This window comes from Antechinus flavipes, chromosome 3 (genome assembly GCF_016432865.1).
Source record: "Antechinus flavipes isolate AdamAnt ecotype Samford, QLD, Australia chromosome 3, AdamAnt_v2, whole genome shotgun sequence".
Taxonomy (NCBI): Eukaryota; Metazoa; Chordata; class Mammalia; order Dasyuromorphia; family Dasyuridae; genus Antechinus; species Antechinus flavipes.
Window position 1 is genome coordinate 589,218,442 of NC_067400.1, and position 13,595 is coordinate 589,232,036.

The 13,595-nt window shown below is 38.5% G+C and overlaps 1 protein-coding gene across 2 annotated transcripts in view; it reads right to left on the reverse strand.

Moving 5' to 3' along the window:
- Positions 1-440, reverse strand: part of SZRD1 (SUZ RNA binding domain containing 1) — a 30,566-nt gene extending 30,126 nt beyond the window's left edge. For both annotated transcript variants that reach the window (XM_051988451.1, XM_051988450.1), the window contains exon 1: positions 380-440. In XM_051988451.1, coding sequence (XP_051844411.1) covers positions 380-409 — 30 coding nt within the window. In that variant the 5' untranslated portion in view covers positions 410-440. The remainder of the gene's footprint in view (positions 1-379) is intronic.
- Between the last annotated feature and the right edge of the window lie 13,155 nt (positions 441-13,595).

The following is a 13,595-nucleotide window of genomic DNA, read 5'->3' on the forward strand; positions in this document are numbered from 1 at the left end:
AATAAATAAATAAAAACACATAGTCTTATATAAATGCTAGTTATGATGATGATGGGAAACAGAGTGGAGACACCTATTGTAGACAGCCTCTTAGAGGAGGCTTTAGTCACAAATGGAGGCGAATTATGGGATGATAGCTAAGAAATGGATGGCTTTAGTGAGGGAGTTTTTAGAGACTGGGTTAGACATGAGTATGTTTATAGGCAGTAGTGGAGCAACCAGAAGAAGGGACTATGTGCTGGAGAAGCTGACCTTGGATCCAGGAAGCCCTGAATTCAAACCTAGCCTGTAGTCCAAAATATCTGAATGACACTGGGCAAGTAACTTCTTAGCATTCAGAGAAAGAGCTATCCTGCATTGGAGGAGAGAGTTTTCTTACCTGGAAAACTACAACAAAACTGGTGCCCATCTTTTGAATTGCATAAGGGTCAGCATTTACAAGAAAGAGCCCTGGATTTGGAGGTAGAATTCAAGCTTGAATTTAAATTCTATCATTTGTTTCCTCACTCCTGAAGCAAATCTCTTAATTTCTCTGATGCAGCATTTCTTAATCTGTGAAATGAGAGTTGTACTAGATGAATTAAGGTCACTCTCAGTCCTGAGCCTAAGATCTTCAGTTAGAGCTGAAAAGTCAGTCAGTCGATAGGCATTTAAATGCCTGCTATATGCCAGGCACTGTGCTAAGTGCTGGGAATACAAAGAAAAGACATTTACAAAAATCATCTAGTCTGACCTGGCTTATTATAGATAGGAAGAGGGAGGTTCCAAGAGGGAAAGGAACTTGTGAATTGAAGGGCTAAGCCATGATTTCCCAAATCTTTCATCTCCTCATTTCTCACCTGGATGAACTATTTTGAGACTATTCTGATTTCTGCACAAATACCTCCTATTCTGGGTACCTCTCCCCTCCCCTTCAGCTTCCTTTTGTGTATTGCTTTGCCCCATTCAATTATAAACTCCTTGAGGTCAGGGAGATCTTTTCTTGTTTGTATCCTCAATGCTTATAGTAAGCATTTAATACAAGTTTATTTACTATGTCTGGTAATCTTTGTTCTTTATCACACTTTCAATCCTAATTCCTAATATTCCTAATTTTCAACAATCAACACTTCCTAATTAGGAAAATTCCTAATTGCTAATATTCAACTACAGATGTGAAGAAAGTGTGATATATAAACAGTTAAATAAATTCAGATTCATTTCAGGAGAGAGCACTTAACCACTAAGGATCTCAGATGGCACCTGGGATACGGTTTGAGTATTCTAGATTCCTGGTGGTCTAGAGGCTAGTGGCAATAAGAGAATTGTTAAGAATCCCCTTTAAATCGGCCACAGGTTTTAGGAAGGAAAGAATTCACTCCTTCCCGAATTATTAGTTGCAAAATGAAAATTTATTGTTGGATAGAAATCAGTTTACCAAGAGACTGACTTCTATAGTGGTGGATCTATTGGAAAATGGAGTTTTGCACTGAGAGAATGCAGTTCTCAGGGGACAGAAAGGTCCTGACAGCTGAGTGAGCTATGTAGGTCAATCTTCAAAAAACCTTTGATGAAGGAAGCTGTAATCTTGGGTGTCTTGATAGGGCCTGGGACAATCGGAGCAGGTCAGACCCGGTTGGGGGCTGGGACAGCTCTGATTCCCGGTCTCAGATTCTTATCAGCCCGGATCTCCCATTGGAATTAACAACACTTCAAAAAGGGTGCTTTTTGACCAGGACTTCTAATCGAATTACAGGCCCTGGAATCCTGGAAAGATAACTTGTTTAGGGAGAATATGCCCAGGAGGAATCTGAAAGGGATCACAGATCAAAAGGAATTACAGTTTCTTAAAGGGACCACAACCTGCTTCACCTGAACAGGTGGTAAGCTAGAAATTCCAAGAAGTAGAAATGTAGAGGGAGCAAGAGCCTGGCATGAGAGAGCCTATGTAAAGACAAGAAGATAGGCTGAGTTCAGGAAGTAGGAAATAGACCAGTTTGTCTGGGATATGCAATCTAGGAAGGGAAACAATAAAAAGCAAGCCTTAAACAGTGAAAACTAAATTGGTTTTAAATGACAGACTGAAAGTTTTGTATTACATCCTGGAAGCAACAGGGAGTCCCTGAAGGTTTTTGAGTAGGGGAGTGTCTTGATCAGAGTGACATATTCTGGGAATATTAATTTGCCATCTGTGGAAAAAAAGTAAAGAGGGAAGTGACTGGAAGCAGGAAGATCAATTAGGAGGCTATTGCAATAGTCTAGCCAAAAAAGGGACTGCAACTAAGAGATGACCATTTCAGCCAGAAGGGGACAGATGTGACAGGACAGTAGAATTGACAAGACTCTTGGTAATATAATATTTTGTGTTCAGTATGCCCTGTTCTTTTAAAATGTATTATTGATGCTATTCTTTCTTTTTATATCACTAATGCTTCCCAGGGACTTGCCTGCTTACAAAAGAGCCCTCCCATAATCAAGCAAAACAGATCAATACGTGAATATATCTGAAAATGGATGGCTCATTTTGCACCTATTACCCACCAGCCTCTGCCAAGAGGTGGAAGGAATGTTTCACCTTCAGATCTCTGACATCTTGCTTGGTCATTGCATATATTGCCGATGTGGCAGCCATATCTCAGATAGGTTATGACTTGCTCAATGTCACACAGGTAGGAGGCGGTAGGAATTACATATTTACCTTGGTAAATTTCACTCTGTTGAAATTTGCTTACTAGTTTTCATCCAGGAAATGAGATTCTTTTAGGATGTTATGAAAAGAAATTATCCTGCACACTCTGCATGAGGTATTGCATCATTTAATGGAGAAAGGAGACTCCAAAGACATCCTCTGATTTTGAGACCCTACAGTACATAACTAACTCAGACCCATAAGGAGTTGACTGATATTACTCAGCACAGAGATGCAAGTGGCAGAATACGGACTCTACTTTTTTAGTTTCAGCTTTTATAAGTAGCCTGGAAGAATGCTTTGACAGAGATCAGGTAGCCCATTATTTTGTATCAGAGGTGGAATGTGAATGAAGGTCTCCGAGTCATTACAAACTTCAAAACACTGACCAGAATTTCTGGGTCGTTTTTTTTTTTTTTAATTAATTTATTTTTAACACACATTGCTTTATGAATCATTTTGGGAGAGAAAAATCATAGCAAAAGGGGAAAACCATGAGAAACATTTAAAAAACAGAATAAAGAAGTGAACATAATATGTGTTGATTTACATTCAGTCTCCTTAGTTCTTTTTCTGGATGCAGATAGCATTTTCTGCCCAAAGTCCATTGGGATTGCTTTGGATCACTGAATCACTGAGAAGAACCAAGTTTTCATAGTTGATCACCACTCAATCTTGCTGTTATTATTTACAATGTATTCCTGGTTCTGCTTGTTTTGCTCAGCATCACGCCAGAGTTTCTGTGAGTGAGCTATGACAATTTTTATTTTTATTTTTGTTTTCCTTTTTACAAATGAGCAAATGTAAGTTATTTGACTTCATGATCATATGGTCAGTAAGCAGCAGAGGTAAGTTTCAAGTACTATTTTAAATTCAATATTCTATCTGTTAGAGCCAGATAACTCTCATAATAAAATAAAATTTGGTTTTTACTTAATAGACAGAGAAAACATAGATAACTATGTGTGGGTCAGAAACCATTAATAAAAAAAAGACTGGATAGACCTCTAGAAGCAAAGCAAAGTTTATTATAGGTTCCCGTGAGAATCGGAGGTCCCACCCATCGAGCAGACAATCGAAGGGAGGAAGCACCATAGGGGCAGGGTCAAGGCTTTTAATCCCTAACGCAAATTCCCCCTTCCACCACTGACCCTCTTCCTTATTGGCTGAGGATCTTACATTCTAAACACACAAACTACCCAACAAATTGAACTTGACCAATAAGTACACAGTTGCCCATATTTAGTCGAAATAGGGAGGATAACAAGAAGGGGGCTTAAGTATGCTCTTAGGGGATAAGAGGGAGGAGACTTTAAGTATGCCCTTAGAAGGATGGCAGGGAGGAGACTTTATGCCCTTAGAGGAATAGCAGGGAGGAGATACTTTAAGTATGCCCTTGATTTAATGCTTAAAGTCCTTCAGGCCTACTCAGACTTTGAAATAGATGAAGCCTTACTCGATTTTCACAACTGTCTTGAAAGATCTCACCTTATCTTGTTCAACTATAATACCAAAAAATTCTTTGTGGATGATGAAGTCCTTCAGAAACTCTGGTTTCTTGCATAAAGCTACAAAATATTGAAGTCTCCTGAAAGAGGTGTGTAAGCACTCATACTTCAACTTCTGTTGAAGGAGAATCAGCCAGTGATGCTGAATGCACCAGCTGTCGTCATTTAAATCCTATTTCTCATCCCCTACTGCCTGCTTCTTACTCCCCTTCCCTCTTAACTCATTCTTTCCTAGCTTCCTATTCTAAAGCTGTCCACCCTTTCCACCGTGCTCTCTAGAATGTCTGCTACATGGAGGAAAACAAAACAAAACAAAACATAAAAAACTCACTTTCAACTTAGCACATTTATTTCTTTTTTAACTCCTTCTAGCTTCTTGTATCTGACTTTTCCTCATGACTCAGTTTCTCTGCCCACTCAGGGCACTTTCAATCATGCCCCCAAATCACTTGTGGAGGAAGAACTGAAATTCTCTAGGCTTATTACCACTTCCAACCTTTCCATCTATTTCCATTATTCAGTATTCTCTTTCTCTTTTGATGTTCATTAATCCCAAATTTAACATTCAATTAAAATTCTGGTAGTTATCTACAGAATGTGTTCCTTCCTTCCTCAATTAGTTCAATCTCTGGCTCATAGTTTTTATGTCCTCACAAACTAAAACACTTCGGTCATATCTATTGATATATCTTCAAACACCCTAACCTCCTAGTTCCTCAACCTGTTATTCCTTTATCCCACTTCAGCTCTATATAGAGATAGTCATACCCTTTATCTTACTGTCACTCACAAATGTTCATGAACTCTGAATTTCCTTTATCTGATCATAATCTATTGTTCCTTTTCCTTTTCGCACTATCTTGCAACTCTAAACCCTGTTCTTTGTCTGTGGAACAAAGACCTCTTAGTTCCATAATAGCTATACTCTCTTCCCTTCCCCATCTTGAACCAAGTCAAATCTACACTGCCTTCTTCTCTCAAGTCCCTTACTCCCCATCCTTTCACCCATCTTTCCTTGCCATGTTTGTCTTGTATTACTCTGAAAATATACTGCCTTGCTCCTACTAATGTACTGCTAAATAAAGATGGAGAAAATCATGAAAGAACAAATATATATTATATGATCTCAACAGCGTCATTATCATAATGAGACAATCTTAATCAATTCATATTCCAACTTATCACAATGGCTTTTCCAAAGCTTTTCATCCCTTTTCACCCTTTCCATGGCTCCCCCCCCCCATCTTCTCAAGAACTTTGTCTCTTATTTCATTGAAAAATTTGAGGCCATTCTTAGAGAGCTCCCTTTTCTCTGTTCCTCATCTCACATTTCTTAGATGTTTTCTGTCTCCTTTACTCCTGTTTCATATGGATAGTTGATACTTCTTTCAAAGATAAACCTCTCTGCATGTACAAGTGATCCTCATGCTACATCTTCTTCAACAGATTCTATCCTTTGACATTTTCATACTCTCAGGAATCTTTATTCCCTTTCACTTATAAATATGTCCATTTCTACCTCATGCAAAATTTGATTCTTACATCCCTCCCTACTAAGTTATGATCCCAGTATCTCTCTCTTTCCTTTTGTAGTTAAATATCTTAGGAAGCCATCTACAAAAAGTGTTTTTTCTTCTTTTCTTACTCCTTTACAGTATGGCTTCTGATTCATCATTCAAATGAGACAAATTTCTCTCAAGTTACCACTTATCTCTTATTGACCAAATATAATAAACTTTTTCTCAATTCTTATACTTCTTGATTCCTCTGACACTTTCTCTTCCTCAATGCTCTCTTCTCTTTCAATTTTCATGACACCACTGTTTCCTGGCTCTTCTCCTATTTATCTGACTGCTCTTCTCAGCCTTCTTCATCCAGGCTGTATCCTCTTAATGTTGATGTCCCTCAGTCTTTGTCCTGGACCTCTTTTCTCCCTCTGTAATATTCGTTTTGATGACCTCATCAGCTCCCATGAATTCCATTTTTATCCCTATGCAAATGATTTTGCAGACATATTTATTGAGCCCTAACATCTTTACTGACCTCTAATCTCATATTTCCAACTATCAAATGGACATGAATTTAATGTCTTATACACATCATAAACTCAACATCTACAAAATGAACTCATTATTGTTCTTCCCCAAAGTCTTTTCCTCTAACTTCCCTTCAAGGATACCATCAACCTCCCAATCATCCAAGCTCACAACCTAGGTGTCAACTCCTCATTCTCCATTCCCTTCCCTTCCTTATCCAATCATCTAGTGTGAAGTTATGTCATTTCTATCTTCAAAACAATTCTCATATATTCCTAATTTTCTCTGCTGATACTGCTACAGTTCCTTATCACCTCTTATTTAGAATATTGCTATAGCCTTTTGATTGGCATTCCTGATTCATTCCTCTCAATTCCAGGTCATTCTCTATTCAATTAAATTTTTCCTTCCAAAGAACAGGTCCAGGTTATCCCAATATTCCATAAATTCTCAATTCTTATGTAGAGTCATTAAATGGGTGTTGCCTTAGACAAACTGAGACCTGGAAAAGACTTAAATTTAAAAAGGCCAAGATCACTAATTGCATTGTGGGCCAGTGCCAGTTAACTTTTGTCCTGCCTCTGGACTTTATTGACTGGAGGAGAAAGTGAGGCTGATGATTTTTTGAAACTCTGCTTCATTTAAACCCAATTCATAAAGGAATGAAGACTTCATCTCTTGGAGAACAAAGGACAAATGACCACCATAACAAATAACTCTAAGGGTTTCCAATTTATTCCAGGATCAAATATAAAGTCTTCTCTCTGACTTTGTGACCCCTTTCTATGCTTCCAGTCTTCTTACAATTTTCTTCCCTCCACATATTCTATAATTCAATGGTCACTGGCTTCCTTATTATTCCTGACATAGAACACTTGATCTGGACTCTAGGCATTTTCACTGGCTGTGCCCTAAGCTTGGAATTCTCTCTTTCCTCATTTCCACCTCCTTGCTTCCCTGACTTCCTTTCCAGGGCCTTTCCTTCAGCAAGAAGCCTTCCTCCCACCCTTAATGTTAATTTTGTTCTCAGAGTACTTCCAATTTATCCTAATCTTATCTTCTTTCTACTATCAAAGAATTCTTTCAACTTCTTGGCTGAGACCTAATTATCAGTGGAGGAGGGGCCAGTGACTGTGGATCAAAGATAGGAGGCCAAACTGAAAATAAAAGATTCATTAGCATGCTAAAGAATCTGTTCTTGCTGATAACAGATTCAGATTCCTAGGGAAGAGATTTCTTTCTTTCTTTTTTAAATTGCTCTTCAAGTCCATTTAGCTCACCCAGTCAATCCGGCGTATTTCGTAGCAATTTAGGACTGAAAAGTAAAAGCATTTGGAGTAAAGAATGGGAAGGATAGGTCAAGGGAAAAGGGGAACGAATATTTGGAATGCTTATAGCAGGTTTTGTTATTGGAATGTCGCATGATGGGCTCTTTGTATCTTTTCCTCCTACTCCTTTCTAAAATAGACAAGTTTTTTTCAGAAAGGGAAGTAAGAGGTTAGTCTTGTTGGTCTCCTGAGAGAGAGAGAGAGAGAGAGACAGAGAGAGAGAGAGAGAAAGAGAGAGATTTTAAAATTAGAATTATATCTATCTGCTCTTTTAAATATTATTAGTCTAAGGGATATAACTTTTAGGTTCAAATTAAACTCCTGATTGCTATATTTAATGGGGAAAAGAGAACTCTGGGTTCAAGACTAGACTTCCTTTCTCTTCAAATTCCAGTTCCACAATAAACATACATAATCAATAGCGAAGAATCCTATTTATCCAAGTTAATGGCAAAATATAATACAAAGTACATATACCAGACAATACAGCGTGATGGAGTTTTTTCCTTTGGGAGTAAGGTTACAGCTCAACTGAGAAGCCCAGATCTCACTCACCCAAAGGAAAATTCCTCAGTCTTTAATCTAGCAAGCTAGAGTTAAGAATATGTACATAATCCCAACTCTTCTTATATTGGCTTCTTTCCAGGGTTTTTTTCTGCCTTCATCTGCCTAAAGAGAGATCTGCTTATGTATCTTCTCTCTTGAAGCTGGCATCTGAAGATTTGAGGCATCTGAAGAACCAGAAGAGAGTAAAGAGATCAAATCTCTCCTCTCTCCTGTTTTCACCAGCTCTACTCTGCCCCTCACATAAGTATGAGGGGTTGATAAGGAGAAAGTCCCAAAGTTTGGGGCTTGGCTTATAGAAATAAGAAAATATTCCCAGTTCCAGGACAGGAGATAAGACATCTAGTATTGCAATTGTAAAAGAAATCCTTTCAGATAAAACTGTGGGCTCTCTTCTCTAAGGTCAGCATGCAGTAATTAGAATGGTAGATGAGGCCATTCCCTTTATTGCTTCCTTATAAAGGAGTTGGGAATATTTTATTATTAAGATACCAGGTGATTGCTGAATAAGTTATGATATATGAATGCTACAGAATATTATTGTTCTATAAGGAATGATCAGCAGGATGATTTCAGAGAGGCCTGGAGAGACTTGTTATGCCACAGTTTTCTTTAACTGTCCTGACTCAGTTTCCCTGTCTCAGTTACCTTAACTGTTCTGTCTCTGACCCAGTAAAACTAAGGATTATTCGCTCTCGGGTTGTAAATTAGCAAGATAAAAGAGTAGCTCTCCTGACTCTTTTATGGATTTACAATATTCCTTTAGAATATTCCAAGATCAACCCATGATATCTTTACTTCTTTGTCTCTGGAATTTTTAGGTTTTATGGCTTCCCCTCCCTGATAAAAAAACCTTCCCTCCCTTTCTCTTCTTTGTCTCCAAAAAGGTATTTAAGAAGTTGTTGTTCTTCCATTCATTGCTGGAGAATGGTGTCTGGCAGCTGTATGCTGGACGCTGGATTCTTTGGGTCCTCCAGCCCTGGGACCAATGTGGATTCCTTGGTCCCAGTATACTTATCTCTGTCTGACTGGATAATGAGACGAGAGTCCTGTCCAGTCAATCTTACTCTCCCATTAATAAAATATTAAAAACTCTCTAATCTCTCATGCCTCAGTTTCTCCGGCATTACAGACTTACATGAACTGATGTTGAATGAAATGAGCAGGACCAGGAGATCATTGTATAAGGCAACAAGATTATATGATGAATAATTCTTATGGACGTGGCACTTTTCAACAATAAGATGATTCAGACCAGTTCCAATGGTCTTGTGATGAAGAGAGCCATCTACTCAGTGGGAACTGAGTATGGATCACAGCATAGTATTTTCACTCTTTGTTGTTGTTTGCTTGTATTTTGTTTCCTCTCTAATGTCTTTCCTTTTTGATCTGATTTTTCTTGTGCACCATGATAATTGTGGAAATATGTATAGAAGAACTGCACATGTTTAATATACGTTGGATTTGCTGGAGTCCATTTACCGCATCACTTTCACCCAATATTACACAATCATTTTACCTCATCTTCTCTATTATATTATGAGCTCCTGGAGAATAGAACTGAACGAGATAAAATGAGATCTTTCAAGACAGTTGTGAAAATCGAGTAAGGCTTCATCTATTTCAAAGTTTGAGTAGGCCTGAAGGACTTTAAGGTCAAGGGCATACTTAGTGTCTCCTCCTGGCAAAGTGTCTCCTCCCTGCTATTTTAAGGACCTACTTAAAGTCTCTTCCTGCTATCACCTCCCTGTTAGCCCCCTAAGGGCATACTTAAATCCCCTTCTTGTTATCCTCCCTATTTCAGCCAAATATGGCAACTATGTACTTGTTGGTCAAGTTCAATTTCTTGGATAGTTCCCGCGTTTAGAATGTAAGATCCTCAGCCAATAAGTTTGAGGGTCAGTGGTTGGAGGGGGAATTTGCGTTAGGGATAAAAGCGCCGACCCTGCCCCCTACGGTGCCTCCTCCCTTCGATTGTCTGCTCGATTGGTGGGACTCCTGTTCTCGAGAATGTAAATAAACTTTGCTTTGCTTCTAGAGATCTATCCAGTTGTTTTATTAATGGTTTCTGACCCACACAGAACTATCTTTTCTTTTTTCTTTCTTTCTTTTTTTTCCCCCAGTATTTAGCACATATACTACTGTGCCAGCATATAGAAGACACTTAATAAATATTTGTTGATTTAACCAATTGTTCCTTTTTTTTTTTTTTTTTTTTGGCTGAGGCTCTATCCATCGCACCACCTAACTGCCCCCTAGTTGTTCAAATTTCAATGTGAGGATTTATACCTTGGAAATCAGCAAACTATAAATTAGTGTTTCATTTATTATTTTATTTTTTTAGACTTAAGAAAGTGGGAGAGAAAATAAAGTATGTTGTGCTTACATTTTTTCCTTTTTTTTTTTTTTCTCAATAGTATTTTTTTACATAGTATGTAAAGATAGTTTTTAACGTTCATTTTGGTAAGATTTTGTGTTCCAAATTTTTCCCTCCCTCTGTTACTTCTCCTCTCCCCATGATAGCAAGCAATCTGACAGAGGTTATACATGTAAAATCCTTTTAAACATGTTTCTGTGTTTGTCATGTTGTGTAAGAAAAATCAGACCAAAATGGAAAAAAAAAAATGAGAAAAAAAGCAAACAAATAAAAAAAAGTGAAACTACTCTGCTTTGAAGCACATTTAATCTCCATAGCTATTTCTTTGAATTCGGATGGCATTTTTCATTACAAGTTTATTGGAATTGTCTTAGTTCACTACCTTGCTGAGAAAAGCCACGTCCAGCATAATTGATCATCCCATAATCTTGTTATTGTGTACAATGTTTTCTCATTTCTGCTTACTTTATTCAGTATCAGTTCATGTAAGTCTTTCCAGGCTTTTCTGAAATCAATTTGCTCATCATTCCTTATAGAACAATAATATTCCATTGCATTCATATACCATAACTTATCCAGCCATTCCACAATTAGGGGCAACCACTCAATTTCCAATTCCTTGTCACTATAAAAAAGAGCTGCTACAAACATGTGGGTCCCCTCCCCTCTTTTACTAAGTCTTTGGGATCCAGACTAGTAATGATACTGCTGGATCAAAAGGTACGAAGAGTTTTATAGCCCTGTAGGCAAAGTTCCAAATTGCTCTTCACAATGGTTGGATCATAGTCATCCTTATCTCGGATCAAGCAAAAGCAAAAATTGATCTAATTAAAAGAGATAAGGAAGGAAACTATATCATAATGATTGGATCAATTCACAACTGTACCAACAATGCAGCATAGTATCCCAGTTTTCCCACATCCCCTCCAACATTCATCATTATCTCTTCCTATCATTTTAAGCCAATCTGAGAGGTGTGAAGTGGTACCTCAAAGTTGTCTTAATTTTCATTTTTCTGATTAATAGTGATTTAGTACTTTTCTTTGGTAAGGCAATTGAGATTAAGTGACTTGCCCAGGGTCACATAGCTAAGAAGTATTAAATGTCTGAGGTTGGATTTGAACTCAGCACCTCCTGACTCCAGTGTTGATGTTCTATCCACTGTACCATCTACCGTGTTTCCCTGATAAGACCTATCCTGAAAATAAGCCCTCCCTTTACTGTGTAAGATTCCTCTAAAATAAGCCCACCCCCGAAAATAAGCCCTATTGAGATTGCTACTGTAGTGAAGGTGATCCCTTGCGCTACACGTTACATTATGGTATCCTCTGTATGCACCTTCCCCCCCTCCCCTGCCCGGGTGAAACACACGCCGCGCTCCGAGCTGCATCCAATCAGAACTGCAGCAGAGAGCGCATCATCCTGTTCTTCCCCAGTTATTTGCTTGCTGGCGCCATTGAGAGCAGTGCCGTGGAGAAGAGCTGAGGCAGGACAACATAAAAACCCGGTATGTAAGAGGGAGTGAGGGGGCATGAGGGAGGATAAAAGGGGCATGATGGAGGATAAAAGAAGAACTCAGCCAGCACTCACCGCGCTAAAGAAATGAAGAACTTTCTTGCAGAGAGAAGAATAGATCAAGTAATGATTCCTGCAGGAATGACTGCCTATTTCCAGACCCTTGATATTGCAATAAACAAGCCATTCAAGGACCATTTGCGCATGGAAGTCAATGACTACATTGAAAATAGAATGGAAAGAAATCAGCGTGGAAACTTTGTGAAGCCCTGTCTGCAAGAAGTCGTGACTTGGGTGAAGAAGTCATGGGATAAAATGACTGACAGCTGTGTCGCCAAGGCACTACGAGCAGGTTACCTGGACAAGACGTGTTCATTTAAAGAGAACTATATTGCTGGATATGACCGATTGGGTCCACTTCTTCTGAAGGAAGACATCCAGGACGGAATTCAGGGTATGGACACTTATGACGATGTTGTTGAAGAAGATGACATGATCATTATTGAATAAAGGTACTTTTTTTTGTTCACATTTACCTATTTATTAAAATTGCTGTCAATGTTCATTAAAACAAGCCCTCCCCTGAAAATAAGCCCTCTGGTGTTTTTCTGTCCAAAAAAATATTAAGACAGTATCTTATTATCGGGGAAACACAATAGCTGCCCCTTAGTACATTTTTTTCATATTGAAGCAGGTTGTGGTCCTTTTAAGGAACTGTATTTCCTTTTGATCTGTGATCCCTTTCAGAGTCTCAGCTCCTCCTAGGGAAGGCTTATCCCCTTAGATAAGTTATCTTTCCAGAATGCTAGAGCCTTTGATTCAATTAGAAATCCTGGTCAAAAAGCACCCCTTTGAAGTGTTGTTAATTCCAATGGGAGATCTGGGCTGTCCCAGCCCCCACTGGATCTGACCTGCTTGGGCTGTCACAGCCCCCACTAAAGACACCCAATATAATAGCTTCCCTCCACCAAAGTCTTTGCAGATGGACCTAGATAGCTCACTCAGCTGTCAGGATCTTTCTGGCCCCTGAGAAAACTTTTTCTCAGTGCCAAAATTCCATTTTCCCATAGATCTGCCACTATAGAAGTCAGTCTTTTGGTAAACTGATTTCTATCCAACAATAAACTTTCATTTTGCAAACTAATAATTCGGGAATGAGTGAATTATTTCACTCCTAGAACCTGCGTCTTATTTAAAGGGGATTCTTAACAACTCTCTTATAGCCACTAACCTCTAGACCACCAGGAATTGAGACCACTCAAACCGCATCAATATGATTATAAATGGCTTTAATTTCTTATCTAAAACTTCATACTTTTCTTTCAGAGCTCATTTACTAGCATATCTGTTCTTGACTAAAAGGAATTTGACCTCTTCATCCACACTGGAGGGACCTCTGAAAACATGTTAAAATCTTCCTTTTAAATGAATATTTCTCCAGTCTAAAATCTTTGACTGAAGGATTCACTAGTTAATCAAAGTTCTCAGGAAACAGAATGTCTGTCATTAAATCCTTTCTCTTAGGCTTAACCCCTTTCTTTTAGCAAATCCATAAAGAGTGAAGAATGAAAGATACCTAGAAAATGATGGGAAACTAGA